The sequence below is a fragment of the Stegostoma tigrinum genome, chromosome 24, assembly GCF_030684315.1.
Source record: "Stegostoma tigrinum isolate sSteTig4 chromosome 24, sSteTig4.hap1, whole genome shotgun sequence".
NCBI classification, from domain to species: domain Eukaryota; kingdom Metazoa; phylum Chordata; class Chondrichthyes; order Orectolobiformes; family Stegostomatidae; genus Stegostoma; species Stegostoma tigrinum.
In genome coordinates this window covers 30,291,247-30,306,158 of record NC_081377.1, presented here as the reverse complement: position 1 = coordinate 30,306,158, position 14,912 = coordinate 30,291,247, and the positions used below count along the sequence as shown (strand labels likewise).

Genomic DNA, 14,912 nt, shown 5'->3' with positions numbered 1-14,912 from the left:
GTTATATTTAGCCAGTAATTGCCAATTTCCAGCATATAAACATCACTTCAGCAAAAGAGCGATGAAATGGATTCAGTTTAAAATAACTGTTACACCAACACCATAACTGGGAACATGGCTAGAAAAGGTATCAAAAGATCAGAACATTGAACTTGTAGTTAGCCAGCCAACTCCAAATAACTGCAAGCAGAAATAAGTACAGAATTAAATACACCAAGTAATTTCTCAAAATCGAATCAAATATTAATCTATTGCTTTTATGTAACTAACATTGTTATACAGAAGAACCCAACTTACTTTAGGATAGGGAGGTTGTCAGAAATGCTCCACGTTAGCTGCTCCAGAATAGTTTGATCACAAAGTACATCAAAGAATGCTACGGAACCATGCAGAACAGAAAGGGCACAATAATAGACTGTATCATTTTTAATGTCTGTGCCTAATATCTGAGATTTTCTGTTGGTAAGGATTTGACAGGCTTCAGTACAACTGGCCAGTCAGAAAAACAAGTTAACGTGCTTCAGAGATAATGGGAACTGCAGATGCTGGAGAATCCAAGATAACAAAGTGTGGAGCTGGATGAACACAGCAGGCCAAGCAGCATCTCGGGAGCACAAAAGCTCCCACCAAGTCCCATTCCGTCCATCTAACAGAACAATTGTATTTATATAGTGACCCTTCATGGGGTCTAGGCCCGAAACATCAGCTTTTGTGCTCCCGAGATGCTGCTTGGCCTCCTGTATTCATCCAGCTCCACACGTTGTTATCTTAACATGCTTCCTGTTCACCATCTGATTCCCTTCAGATCTTAGATTACAACCAGAGACTGAATAATAAGACTTACAAGTGTCAAATTCAACTTAACTTGTAATGCACTTTATGGTAGAACAGGTGCTCCACTCCCACCAAGTCCCATTCCGTCCATCTAACAGAACAATTGTATTTATATAGTGGCTGACAATGTTTTAAAGAAGTCTCCTTTATGGGAGTGCTTGATGAAAATCTGAGATCAAGTCATATAAAGGAAATATTTAGGACGTGCAACTGAAAAAAAATTTGGAGAACGCTGCCTAATAAATGCATTTAAAGAATATTTATTTCAGTAAAATAACAAGAAAGCCTATTATTAAGAAACTGGTCTTCCACCCAAGGGCAGCACCTTCAAGGATACCTGAGAAATTTACTGGAAAAAAGTGTCTCAATCATAATTTACAAATACAGTACTAGTCAAAAAAATTAAACATCCAAGTTTCTTAATGTCCTGTATCCCCCATTATCCAGTTTTCAAAATGGCGAGGCATCCCATGTCCAAACAACCACTCTAGCCATTCCGCTGACAATTTCCCCCCTCTCTATTTCTCATGGGTAATGCTGTTCTGGGCCAGTATTGGGAATTTAATGTATATGGGTGAGGGAATGGAAACGGATGTAAACGAGTGCCCAGAAAACTAATGCAGTATGCAGTAAAACACTCCACTCAAGAGATGGCAACAAGCCGATCTGAAGGGTTGCAATTGTCGCCTAAACATATGAAAAGTTACCTACAAACGTCTGAGTTTAACCACTGCAAGAAGAGCAATAACCATACCCACAAGATTAAAAGGAAGAAATCATCAGGAGCGCAAAGCCATTCCTATTCAGAGGAGATTGTTAATATTAACAAAAAGGTCTATGTTACTTGATTTTAATACATCAGTTACATCAAATGATTTATTAAAAAAAAAAATCCAGTCTCTTGGTGTAATTTATATTCATTAATCAAATTAATTCTAAGGTTTCCCACCACTATTCCATCCCAATGATTCGAGAGACAATGGTACAATAGTCACATCATTGGGCTAATAAACTAACGCTCGCTTTCCTAGAACATGGCTTTGCTTTCCAACAAGGCAACTGGCATTCAACAGTTCAATGATATTAAAGAAAAGACTCACAGCAACCATACAACCATTGTCAACTTGTCATAAAAGTCTATCTGGTTTACTATTGGCTTTCAGGGAAAGAACTTTGTTGCCCCTTTCTGGTCTGGCCAACCTGTGACTCCAGACCCACAGCAATGTAGTTGAATCCGAATTGCCTTCTCAAATGGCCAACACAGATACTCAGTTCAAAGACAACTGAGGACAGGCAACAAATATCAGTATTGTCAGTAACATCCATACCCCATACAAGAACAAACAGGAAAAACTACAATTCAATGTGATAGTACATACATGTGGTAGTTGCTGAGTTACTGAGCGACAGGTAACAGATTCTGATAAATGCTTCAAGTGTAGCTGAAGAGTCCTGGCAAGATGGCATTACAGACATGAAAGAGCATATGCAAACTTTCTGATTGCATTTCTGACAGTGATCAGTAGCAGGAATCATGCTGGATTTTGCCTTGTTGACTTATGAGGATGAGGCCCAACTGAACAATCAGCCTGGAATCAGTAGGAACTGAGAATCAAACCCATGGTCTTCTGTGTAACATGGCTCAGTTTTAGGCAGCGATTTCACTAACTGGGGCAGGACACGAAGATCTGTGCACTTTAAACAGTTCGAATAGGCTCTTGGTGGGCAAGGCATTCAATAATGCATAGTCTCAGTAACTTTGAATAAAGTCAAACCAAATCAAATGCCAAATTTTATCCCCCCAGCCTCCTTGTTCTTTTCCATTCTCTCATCTTCAACCCCCTTGTCTTTTTCATTTCCAAAGATCATCAACATCTTCACAATAAGTGGCAGGGAGATATGCCTGTACCTTGCAACATGAGATCTGAAAGCTATTAGACAGGTTAGTCATTACCTCAGAGATCATCAACAATCTCAGTTTGTCAGGTAGGTCTGATGTCTGACACTGTTAGTCAGCTTCGTCTGCCTGCTGAGAATAATGCACTTGAGAGACTAACTTATATCATTCAGGATTGTGACTGGTGGAGGTAGTCTGAAATCCTTTTAGATAGATTAGCTGCCATGTTTAAAAAAATTTGAATTAGAGGACATAATGGATGACTTTTCACCACCTCAAAAAGTTTCCAGGCATTATTATTTTGGAAAGTCATAGTGATGCAAGAGATACAGTAGCCAATTGTGCAAAACAAGGTCTCACAAACAGATAATATGTTTCAATTATGATGAATGCGGGATAAACACTGGTGATGATACTGATAACAACTCTCCTGGTCTTCTTTCAAAAAGTGTGATTGGATATATTACTTTAATCTGATGGTACAGATGGAGCCATGGTTAAATGTTTCATTCAAGGGTCAACACTTCTGACAAAGCATTCCTTTTGTACTGTACTGGGGTGTCAGCTGGATTTTTTGTTCAACTCTCTGGAGCTGGCCTTGAATCCGCAAGCTTCTAAGTCACATCTTGTGATGCACACTGGATCAAGATAAACAAGATAAATATCAGTGAATAACTTGTGATTTCATCTGAATAGGATTGTAAGTGAAGGTTCCACTGCTTGATAATATCTTTCTGCCAAAATTCCCCACCCCTTTGGCTATCCACCGAGGGGATTGTAAGTTTTTGGAACACTGGTGCTGCGCAGTGCTAAGAAAAAGAATACATCTAGTAAATTTAGGCTGGATGAAGTGGCTGGGGCGGCAGAGCACAAGGCAGCTGGGTTCACCTGCCTTGGCAGACGGCTTACATATTCGAATGTCTGAGTGGATTTCCTCCGGGTGCTTCAGTTTCCTTCCACAGTCCAAGAATGCACAAGTTAGGAGGATTGGCCATGGCAAAACAAACTGTGGAGATTACAGAGATGAATTTAAGGGGCGGGGTGGGTTGGTTGGTTCAAACTTGACAGGCTGAATAGCCTCATTCTGCTCTGTAGGGATTGATGGCAAGTGTTAAAGATCAAGTCAGATTCATATCAGCCAACGAAGGGATGTCCATGTTGATTAGTGTGTGCAATGCCCTGCCTAGGACAGAATAATGGATCTGAATAATTCAGTCATAATCTTTTTAAATGCAAAGCAGGCTTGAGAATCAGCATTACCTATGCTTGCTTCTATTTCCCGCATCTCAATCTGGGCCTAAATGGCAGGAAACTTGCTCAGATTTACACCTGGTGTTGATAATCATTGACTTATCCTGTCTGATTTGCTAAGAGTCAGAAGATTTGGCAAGTGCTGTTTCTAATATTGTTGCCTCATTGCTGAGTAAATCCCAAATCAGAACACCAGGATCGGTTGGCATCAGATATATACAGATATATGCAATGATGTATTTAAACTGTGAACACATCAAAACTTTCCAATAGAAATTACCTAATTGAGGTATACAAGATAATGAGAGGCATGGATAGAGTTGATAGCCAGAGACTATTTCCCAGGGCAGAAATGGCTAGCACGAGGGGTCATAGTTTTAAGCTGGTTGGTGGAAAGTATAGAGGGGATGTCAGAGGCAGGTTCTTTACGCAGAGAGTTGTGAGAGCATGGAATGCGTTGCCAGCAGCAGTTGTGGAAGCAAGGTCATTGGGGTCATTTAAGAGACTGCTGGACATGCATATGGTCACAGAAATTTGAGGGTGCATACATGAGGATCAATGGTCGGCACAACATTGTGGGCTGAAGGGCCTGTTCTGTGCTGTACTGTTCTATGTTCTATGTTCTAGATCCACTTCTGCTTTGTTCTTCAAGATGCAAATGACTTATCATATATGTATGGTTCAGGTGGGTATACAGGTGAGTGCTAAAGCTTACCCGAGCCTGGAAGATTCTGCAGAATTAGGACAGGAGATGTTCTCTATTTTGGTTGGGTTGCTGACTTGGGATTTCCTCGGCTTAATATATGCTCTTGTCTAAGAAACTCATACTTTGTTTTTATATGGTTTAGCTAGCTGTAGTGATCATAGAATCCCTACAGTATGGAAACAGGCCATTTGGCACACCGAGTCCACCAACCCTCCAAAAAGCATCTCACCCAGACCAAACACTCCTTTTTCCTTGTAACTCTATTTCCCACCTAACTTTTAGCATGGCTAATCTACTTAACCTGCATATTTTTGGACTGTGGAAGGGAACTGGAGCATCCAGTGAAAACCCACATAGACATGGGGAGAATGTGCAAATGCCACACAGAGTCAGCCGAGACCCTCTTGTCTAAGGCAGCAGTGCTAATCACCGAGCCACCATGCTGCTACTGGCAACGCTTCTTTCAGGACTTGAAGTTAATTTCAAAACTCTTAAGTGAAACCTTCGGATGTACCTGGACCCCTCCCCCCTTTGATCTTCATAACTGTGCATCTCAGGCTCAAGGTCTCCATGGAATATTCATTTTGGCAAGCGAGTATTTCACATTCTGGCCACATGGCCAGCCCAAATCAGTTACAACTGCCTCAGTACAGTGTGGAAGTATGGTTGCAAGTTCATGCGAGTACCTCAATAACTGGTATTTAGCCACACCGTCTGACTTTCAGAAGATTCCAAAAACAGCTCAAAAGAAAGTCAGTTGAGCTTCTTGACATGACAGTGGCACACAGTACAAGTCTTGTATGCATAGACCAAAGTGGACAGGTCCATTGATCAAGAGACTTAGTTTGGTCAGCAGACTAAGACTGTAAGATCATTACTTACAGGAGTTGAATTAGGTCATTCAGCCCATCAAATCTGCTCTGCCATTTGATCATGGCCGATACATTTCTCAACCCTATCCTCCTGCCTTCTCCCCAAAACCTTTGATCTCTCTACTCATCAAGAACCTATTTCAGTCTTATCTAACTCAGTGACTTACTCTTTGTTCACAGACTGATATTCAAAATCTGCCAACAGGTTATACTGACTTTGACAATTCTTCTGTGTTACATATTCACCATGCAAGGCTCAAGAGACAGTGTCCTGCTAGAACAAATGAACTTATCCACTGTTAACAGGGTCTGTCCAAGGACTGAAACCCTGGACTTAAGTTAGGGTTTTCTCCGAGCAGGCGAGTATATTACTTAGTTTTATTTATGCTAATTGTAAGGCAGAAGTTGACACAGTCAGAAACCTCTTTGATGATCACCATCATTAAAACAATGGAAAACACAAAAGGTTGGCATTAGCATGTCTCCCTGTTAACTCCTCCTGACTGGGAATGGGTCAAAAAAAATTCACCAGCATTTAGGACAAGCTATTCAACCATCGTGCCACATCTCTCAGGTCAGCTAAATTTCTTTATGACGTGTTCAAAGCCCTAATGGCTGACTGGTCTTGGTCAGATCAATAAATATGGTGGAGATTCATATTTTGTTCCTTGGAGTTATCTAACCACAAACAGCATATCATATCACGCACCAACTTTTTCTGAAACCATCCTTACTTTGTGGCAGCTAATCAAAATCAAGTTGTTACATTAAGTGATCAACAAGGTCCAGATACACTAGGTCATGAAGGTCATGAAGCCCTTAAGGTCCGGACCACCCTTAATATCAAAGCAGCCTTAAAGAGCTCTGGAATCAGTGGGAACCATTGTGGGGGAAGAGAGAAATCCATCGAATGGAGTCATTCTGGACCAAAGGAAGATGGCTGTGAAAGATAGTTGGAACTGCAGATGCTGGAGAACCTGAGATAACGAGGTGTAGAGCTGGATGAACACAACAGGTCAAGCAGCATCAGAGAAGCAAGAAAGCTAACGTTTTGGGCCTAGACCCTTCTTCAGAACTGGGGGAGGGGAAGGAAGTTCTGAAATAAATAGGGAGATGGGGGAGGCGGATAGAACATAGAGGAGAAGACAGGTGGGAGGAGACAGACAGGTCAAAGAGGTGGGGATGGAGCCAGTAAAGGTGCGTGTAGGTGGGCAAGTAGAGAGGAAATAGGTCAGTCCAGGAAGGGCAGGCAAGTAAAGGGGGGGCAGGATGAGGTTAGTAGGTAGGAGATGGAGGTGGGGCTTGAGGTGGGAAGAGGGGATAGGTGGAAAGACAGGTTCAGGAGGCAGGGACGAGTTGGGCTGGTTTTGGGACGCAGTGGGGGGGAATTTTGAAGCTTGTGAAGTCCACATTGATACCATTAGGCTGTAGGGTTCCCAAGCAGAGTATGAGTTGCTGTTCCTGCAACCGTCAGGTAGCATCGTTGTGGCACTGCAGGAGGATGGACATGTCATCTAAGAAATGAGAGGGGGAGTTGAAATGGTTGACAATTAGAGGTGCAGTTGTTTAGTGCGAACCGAGTGTAGATGTTCTGCAAAGCTGTCCCCAAGCCTCTGCTTGGTTTCCCCAATATACAGGAGGCCACAACCAGAACAGCGGATGCAGTATGCCACATTAGCAGATGTGCAGATGAACATCTGCTTGATGCGGAAAGTCTGCTTTGGGCTTGGGGCTGGGGTGAAGGGGGAGGTGTGGGGGCAGGTGTAGCACTTCCTGCTGTTGCAGGGTAAAGTGCTGGGCGTGGTGGGGCTGGAGGGGAGCGAGGAGTGGACAAGGAAGTCACGGACAGAGTGGTCCCGCTGGAAGGCAGGTAAGAGTGGCGAGAGAAAAATGTCTTTGGTGGTGGGGTCGGATTGCAGATGGCGGAAGTGTCAGAGGATGATGCGCTGGATCTAGAGGTTGGTGGGGTGGTACGCGAGGACGAGGGGGATGCTGTTTTGGTTTTTTTTTATGTCGGGGAAGAGGTGTGAGGGATGAGTTGCGAGAAATGCGGGAGACACGGTTGAGGGAGTTCTCGACTACTCAGGTGGGGGGCGAAAAAGAAAGTTGCGGTCCTTCAAAAACGAGGACATCTGAGAGGTATGGGAGTGGAATGTCTCATCATGGGAGCAGATGCAGCAGAGGCGAAGGAATTGGGAATAGGGGATGGCATTTTTGCAGGAAGGTGGGCGGGAGGTGGTGTATTCTAGGTAGCAGTGGGAGTCAGTGGGCTTGAAATGGGTATCAGTTTGTAGGTGGTTGCCTGAGATGGAGACACAGATCCAGGAAGAAGACAGAGGTATTAGAGATGGTCCAGGTGAACTTATGGTTGGGGTGGAAGGTGTTGGTGAAGTGGATGAACTGTTCAAGCCCCATATAGGAGCAAGAGGCGGCGCCGATACAGTCAATGTAATGGAGGAAGAGGTGGGGTTTAAGGTATGGAAGAGGGATTGTTCCACGATGGCGGTGGTCGAATAAGACCAATATTGCCAGCCCAAGGACATCACTTACGAAGTCCTCAGCACAGTGCCCTTGGGCCAACCATCTTCAGCTGTTTCATTTGTGACCACCACAGAAATAAAGTCAGAAGTGAGGATGTTAGCTGACGATTGCACAATGCTTGACATCAAAGTCTAATTCTGAAGTAGTTCATGCCCATAAGCAACACATCATGGACATCAGGGCTTGGGCTGATGTGGTCAGAATGTTATTTGCCTGACATTTAAGTGGCAATGCCTATGCCCAAATCAATGGAATTTAAACATTTCCCCCAAAACATTGAATGACACAACCATCACTAAACATCCCCCACTATCAATATCCTGCAGTTACTGATGACCAGAAACAGAGCTGGATCAGCAAAATATACAATGGCTGTAAGAGAGGGTTAGTGGTTGGGAATTTTGCAGCAAGTAACTCATCTCCTGTCTCCCTGGTGCTTGATCATATGCAAAGCACAATCAAAAATAGTGTAGTGATGGAATAATCTCCACTTGCTTCGATGAGTGCAGCTCTAACAATACTCAGGAAGCTTGATACAACCCAGGACAAAGCAGTTTGCTTGATTGGCACCCTAATAAACATCTTCAACATTCATGCACTTCACCAGTGATGCACAGTGGAAATTATACATACTACATCAACTTACTAAGGTTCGCCTGATAGCACCTTCAAAGACCAAAACCTCTATAACCTGGAAGAACAAAGGCAGATGATGCACGGGAACCTGAAGGTTCCTTCCATTCCACATTCCGCCCGGAGTTGCAACTAACTTTTTCTACACTGTTGCTAGGTCAAAATCTTGCAACTCCCTTCCTTATAGCAATGATTATCCTGATGTTTTTACAACTTAAGGACCGCAACAGTGCAAGAAGACATCTCAATTTCTGCAATTTGAGACGAGCAACAAATACTGGCCCATACCACTGGCCAAACTGACCAAATACTGGCCCGAGCAAACATTTAAAGAGACAAACACCAGCACAGTCAATACTAGGTGCCAATGTCTGAAAGACAAAGGAACACAAGTCAGAGCAACATTGCACAAAGTACTACTATTAGTAAGCTAATAAAACCCCTGCAAAGAGTGGAGCTGAGTCAGCACTGCCTTGAGGATAGGTAGAAAAATTTTAATTGTGTAAATGGGTATGTTTGGAATGAATTAAAAGCTTGCCTGTTCCTTTCTGTAGGCAAGTCCAAAGCCAGGGACCATTAGAAAAACACTTAATTCCAACAACGAGTTCATGACAAACTACTTTACCAGAGTGTGTTTACAGTGTGGAACATGCCACCATATGGAATAATGGTAAATGAAATAGATACATTTAAGAACAAAACAGATTCATGCACAAGGGAAAAAGAAATGGAAGGATGTGCCGATAGGGTTAGATGAAGAACAGGGAGCGAACAGAAGCTCTTTTGGAGCATACTCACTAGTACATACCAGCTGGACTAAAAAAAAATGTTTCTGCGCTGGAAAACTCAGTTAATTAGATTGTTCCAAAAACTAGCTGCAGAGTTGAACAGCCTCCTTGCATGCTATATGTTCTATGATTTCCATAACGTCCCTTGAACTCTGATATGACTCAATCAAAAAAAGCACATTACCCACATAGTGAGAGATTGAAGGCCTCTCAGATGTGTTCTAAGACATGAATCACAAAAGATTAGTGTATGCAGGTACAGCACGTAACTAAGAGCTAATAGACTCTTATTTAGAAGAAAGGGAACTAAAGTCAAAACAAAGGTGATTCTGCTTCAGTTATACAGGGTACAGAGAGGCCACATTTGGAGAGCTGTGGATAACACTGGCCTCCTTACTGAGGGGAGGCCGTACATGTACTGGAAGCAGTTCAGAATATTTACTTGGACTAATACCTGCAACGAGTAGGCCGTGTTATGAGAAAAGATTTGACAGGCTCAATTTATATTCACTAGAGTTTAGAACAGCAAGAGACGGCTCGATTGAAACTATAAGCCCCTGCAAAATCTTGACAGGGAGATGTGGAAATAACGTTTCCTCTTGTTGGATAATCTAGAATCAAAGGTGAGTATTTCAAAAGAAGGGTTGTCTATTAAAGGCTCATTGGGAGAATTTTTCTCTAAAGGTCACAAATTTTTGAAATTCTTCCTCAAACTGTGGAAGCAGGGTATTTGAATATAATTAATTCAGGAGGTGCACAGATTCTTTATAAAAAAGGGAAAGGTATTGGGGATAGGCAGGACCATTGGATGATCAGATCTTATGACCTTATTAAATAGTGGAGCAGGCTAAAGGAGCAGCCTGACCTATGTCTATTCCTAATTTCTGCACGTGCCCAGGATGCATCATGGTTTTGATAGTGTTTAAAACTGCAAGTTGCAGGCATTTAACAGACAATAATACTAAAAAAAAATCAGAATTTTTGTTACCTCATTTTACGTGGCAATGTTTGATTAGGTGTTTAAATTTAAGTAACCAGAACTCAGACAATATCCAATGCTTTATGTTACGAAGCCTAATCTCTTACCTTCCCCATCTGCTAGCTTCTGTAAAGTGTGCGTCTCCACGGTCACGACCGAAGCATTGCAATTCGATTCTGCTCCTTCTTCACACATGCTATTGGAATAATTTCAAACGAAGGTCAGTCCACAGTACAGGAATCAACAACTGCACAAAGATAAATAGAAAGTTGTCCAGTCAAAACAAAATACAGTGCTGCCACTGGGAGTTCAGTGAAACGCACTATCAAAATGTGGTGCTGGTTTATTGAGAATTTGGTATATAATAGGTACTTCTGTGAAATGTCACATTTACTGCACGTAACACTTAGTGCAACCTTTAGTGTTTGAAACATTTCCTCCAACTCTGTGCAATTATGTAGAAAAGAGAACCAACAACTTTGGAGTTCTCTCCAACCAAATTGAGACTGTCTCTAAAAGAAGTATTTTCAGAGAAGGAATAACTGCTTGGAATAAATAACCCCATTAATGCCAAAAATTATACAGAAAACTAATTTAAGATTATCTGTCTTGCAGTGTGATGCACTTGCACAGGTTAGGAACTAATACATCACACAGGGTTCAATTTTACCTAGGGGAAAGAAAGTCATTCACACTTTTCAGAGGAAAGGGCCACAAAGACTGCCAACCAGGGTTTCCTCTAAGTTGTGCGGCTGCTTTGATTGACTTCTGGGTTTGGACATTGCTGCTGTGCGTGCGATGAAAAACAAAATTGAAAGGAATTTTGTTGCCAACTCAACTATATTCTTCATATCATAACAAGAGGACTTCTGCCTAGTCTCAAGCTTTTCAGTGAACTAAGCATGATAATCAACATATTCTGCTATATTTCCACTCCTAGCATGGTCCAACTAATTAGCACCCTTGCCTTATGATGTAAAAATTGATGCTCGCTTTGTAAGATTGATTTCTTGCATATCACTCCTAGCGAGTGCAAGACAAATAGCTTTGCTTCTATGATTTTCTAACAAAGTCTATGGAAAACACGTTGATATCATGGAAGCAATGCAAAAATGATAAATCAATGAAGATCACATCAAAAAGACAGGGGCACATCAAAAACTAACATTTACATTACATTTCAGCACATTGTGATGTACACAATGAATTACATTTTGCTGCATTCACTGCTTTGAAAGAGTGTCACAGGTGTTTTGATGTCATAACACTTGAGATTACTGTTCAATGTCAAATTAAAAGTTGTACTGCACTCTAGCGTCAACTTAGATTAAACGCTCACATCCTGATAATAAATTCTCAGCCTCCTAACACAGAAGTGAAAAAGTTAAAACTCAGACAAACCAATGTGTATTATGTATGTATTTAACACTGTTGATAACTATGCTGATATCAACAAGCTCAGATGCCAAATAACAAGTTAATACACTGGTGCTCAACTGTCAGCAATACACCAAAGTAGATGTTTGGGTTTAAGAGTTTTGCTCAAGAAACTTCAATATGTTCTCCTTTGCACCCCGCAAAAGAGAGTTTTGTTGCAACATAGTTCTGCGGTATACTCACGTAGAATAAGATCTTCAGTACTTTATCCACATGACTACGTTCATATCTGGATCTTAATGAAGTCTAAGCTAGTTATTTGACCATTACAGAGCTCAGTTTGATACCACCTTCTTCCACATAATGCTCATGTTTTCTAGCGATGGATCAACATATCAGAAGACAGACTTGAAGATATAGATGAACTGCAGTACTTCTGTCTCTGATGACTAAATCAGCATAATAAGAACTATATCCAGTGTCTCCTGACTTTGCACTGTAGCAAGCAAGATGTGATTAATATCAGAATATACTAATGTTACAGCTTCACAGTTCAATCTTGTGATATCCTTCAATTTCCTTCTTTTCCTGTTTTGGCTAAGATGCTGAATGTTGGGGTAGAGGCAACAAAATTCCACCCCATCATCTGCTGATTTAGATGGAAACATCCAACATCTCACGCAAAGTGAAAATGGTGTATCACCAACATCAACACTATTCAGATTCCTTGTTTCAGAACAGAGAACATTGTCCATATAAGGAGTAATATACATTTGCCTTCCAATTAAAAGCACCCTCATTATAATATCTCAACTGTCCTCGCTCCTAAACTGCTCTGAAAATGATTTAAATACAGGATGGAAGGTTTAAATGATAGCAAGCAGCATTCTGGAGGAGGCCATTGACTCATCGTATCTGCAGCAACCATACACCAACATTTCCAACTTTACAGAATCACTAATCTTTCTTAGATTCACAGTTAACCATCTTCTCATTCTCACTCTCACAATCAGCTCAGTTACTTGCACTGCAGGCCCTGGCTTAATAATCAAATATACAGCAGTGCCGGATTTCACCAGGTGTGAACTCTTGGCAGGGGTTCATGGTAGAAATATGGACCTCCCAGAAAATCTTAAATTGCAAAAACCAGCTCAATCTCTGGGATAATCCAGTCAATGATCCACACTCTGCTTGTACCTACGTTTTAAAAAAAGGTGAGTTAGACAAATGCTGTCACTGTACAGATGTACCCTAATTTATTTTCTCAGCAGCACAGCTCCAAAATTTCTAGATTTGTGATCAAAGAAGTCTGGAATTGGGATGAAGGGTCATGGGTAGAACCAGAATGAGATCAGTCATTTACATTTCCTTTTTAAAAAGCAGAAGAATTCCAATGAGAAACAGAATGGCTTCTTAGAAGCTGCCACTCCATCCTTGCCAATGTTAAAGAGAAGGCCAAGAAAATAACAGCATCTACCACATATGACCCAGTGCACTAGCAGGGCATACTATCACAGAATATGACCCAGGAGAAAAGGAGCTTGTAATGACAGAGTCCTGTTTGAACAGTAAAAATCCACCTAAAAATGTAGAAATGACACTTTCACTTGCCAGAATGGATTATCATCATACCAAATGCAGAAAACTATTATTATGAAATTTAGTTTTTGGTATGACAGTCTTGTAGTTGTTTTGGTAAACTAGCAATCTCGAACCAGAGTTCAACTCTCATCATGGCAGGGTTGGAAAAGATAAAGCAAAATATGGTAGTTTGTGCGACGATACCGGGTAAAACAAAACTGGTACAAGTGTTTTAAAATACCCAACTGGTTCACTCATGGCAGTCAGGGTAGATGGCTTAAGTCTGCTTGCTTGGGCCCGTGTGCTTTTGGTCCCACACTAGACTTCATTCTCAGCACACTCAGCCACAAATTCTGACCATGTCAGCATCATCCATACCCTTGCAATAAGTGCATTAAAAGATTCTTTGGGGATTTTACAGCACAGTGGCAGTTTCTCTAATACTGGGTCAGAAGAACTGGGTTTAAGTTTCACCTGCTCCAGAGGTGCCTTAAAATCTCTGGACAGTTTGATTAAAAAGGTATCTATTTAAAAACAAAAAAAAGAGTCCTATCATCCCATACACAAAAGCACAGGACAGGACATGTGTAAGCACTAAAAGTATACAGCTGCTCAGCATTTTTCTACAAATAACTGAATTGCTTCCCACCCGATCCACTGGAATAATAATTTATATATTTATAATTGCCAAATCTCAGGCTCTAGTATTATCAAAGTCAAAAATTGGACTCTTGGCTATCCATTGCCCATCACCTGCTCAGTTACCTCCACTTGAAATTTCTCACTCTTTGTTCTGTATTCTTTGTAATGTGGTATACCAAGAGTAAGCCAAATTTTGTTACTCATCCCCAAGTACCCTTGAACTGCAAGGTTGCTAGGCCATTGCAGAGGGCAGCTAAGAGTCAACCATATTGTTCAGGATCTGGAGTCACACATGGGCCAGACTGGATAAGGAGAGTAAATTGCCTTCTGCACAGGACATTGCTGTAAAAGCTCAGTGGGCTCGCCAATGAGTTTCATGGTCACCATTGAGACTACCTGTACATTTCAGATATGTTAAACTGTATTCAAATTCCACAGCTGCAGTAATTTGAACTTGCGTCCCCGATCATCAGCCAGCACTTCTAGATTCCTATATCAGTAGCTTTACCACTATGCCACCATCTCCCAGTTGTTCCAAGTACTTTCGCAAACACTCACCAAAAGCATTGTCTGAAAAGAATACCATGCATTCAAATCAACATGAATTTTAATTTAGGAAGAACAGACCATAACATCAAGCAACAGGGAATATGGCATTTGAGAATTAAAAGAAATATAAATGGAATGATAAAGGAAATAAAATTTGAGTAGTAGCTCCAAACGAAGGTCTGGTTATTACATGAGCACATGAGGGTGAACATCCTGCGCTGCCATACAGTTTTGTTTCTGAATGGTCACTGGTTTGAAATGT

The 14,912-nt window shown here is 41.4% G+C and overlaps 1 protein-coding gene across 3 annotated transcripts in view; it reads right to left on the bottom strand.

The window, feature by feature from the left end:
- Positions 1 to 14,912, bottom strand: part of LOC125464975 (glucocorticoid modulatory element-binding protein 1-like) — a 42,732-nt gene that overhangs the window by 25,951 nt on the left and 1,869 nt on the right. For 2 of the 3 annotated variants that reach the window (XM_048557966.2, XM_048557965.2), the window contains exon 2: positions 10,609 to 10,697. In XM_048557966.2, the coding sequence (XP_048413923.1) occupies positions 10,609 to 10,697 (89 nt within the window). Of the gene's footprint in view, positions 1 to 10,608; positions 10,749 to 14,912 lie in introns of all 3 variants that reach the window. The other variant, XM_048557968.2, reaches the window with a different exon arrangement.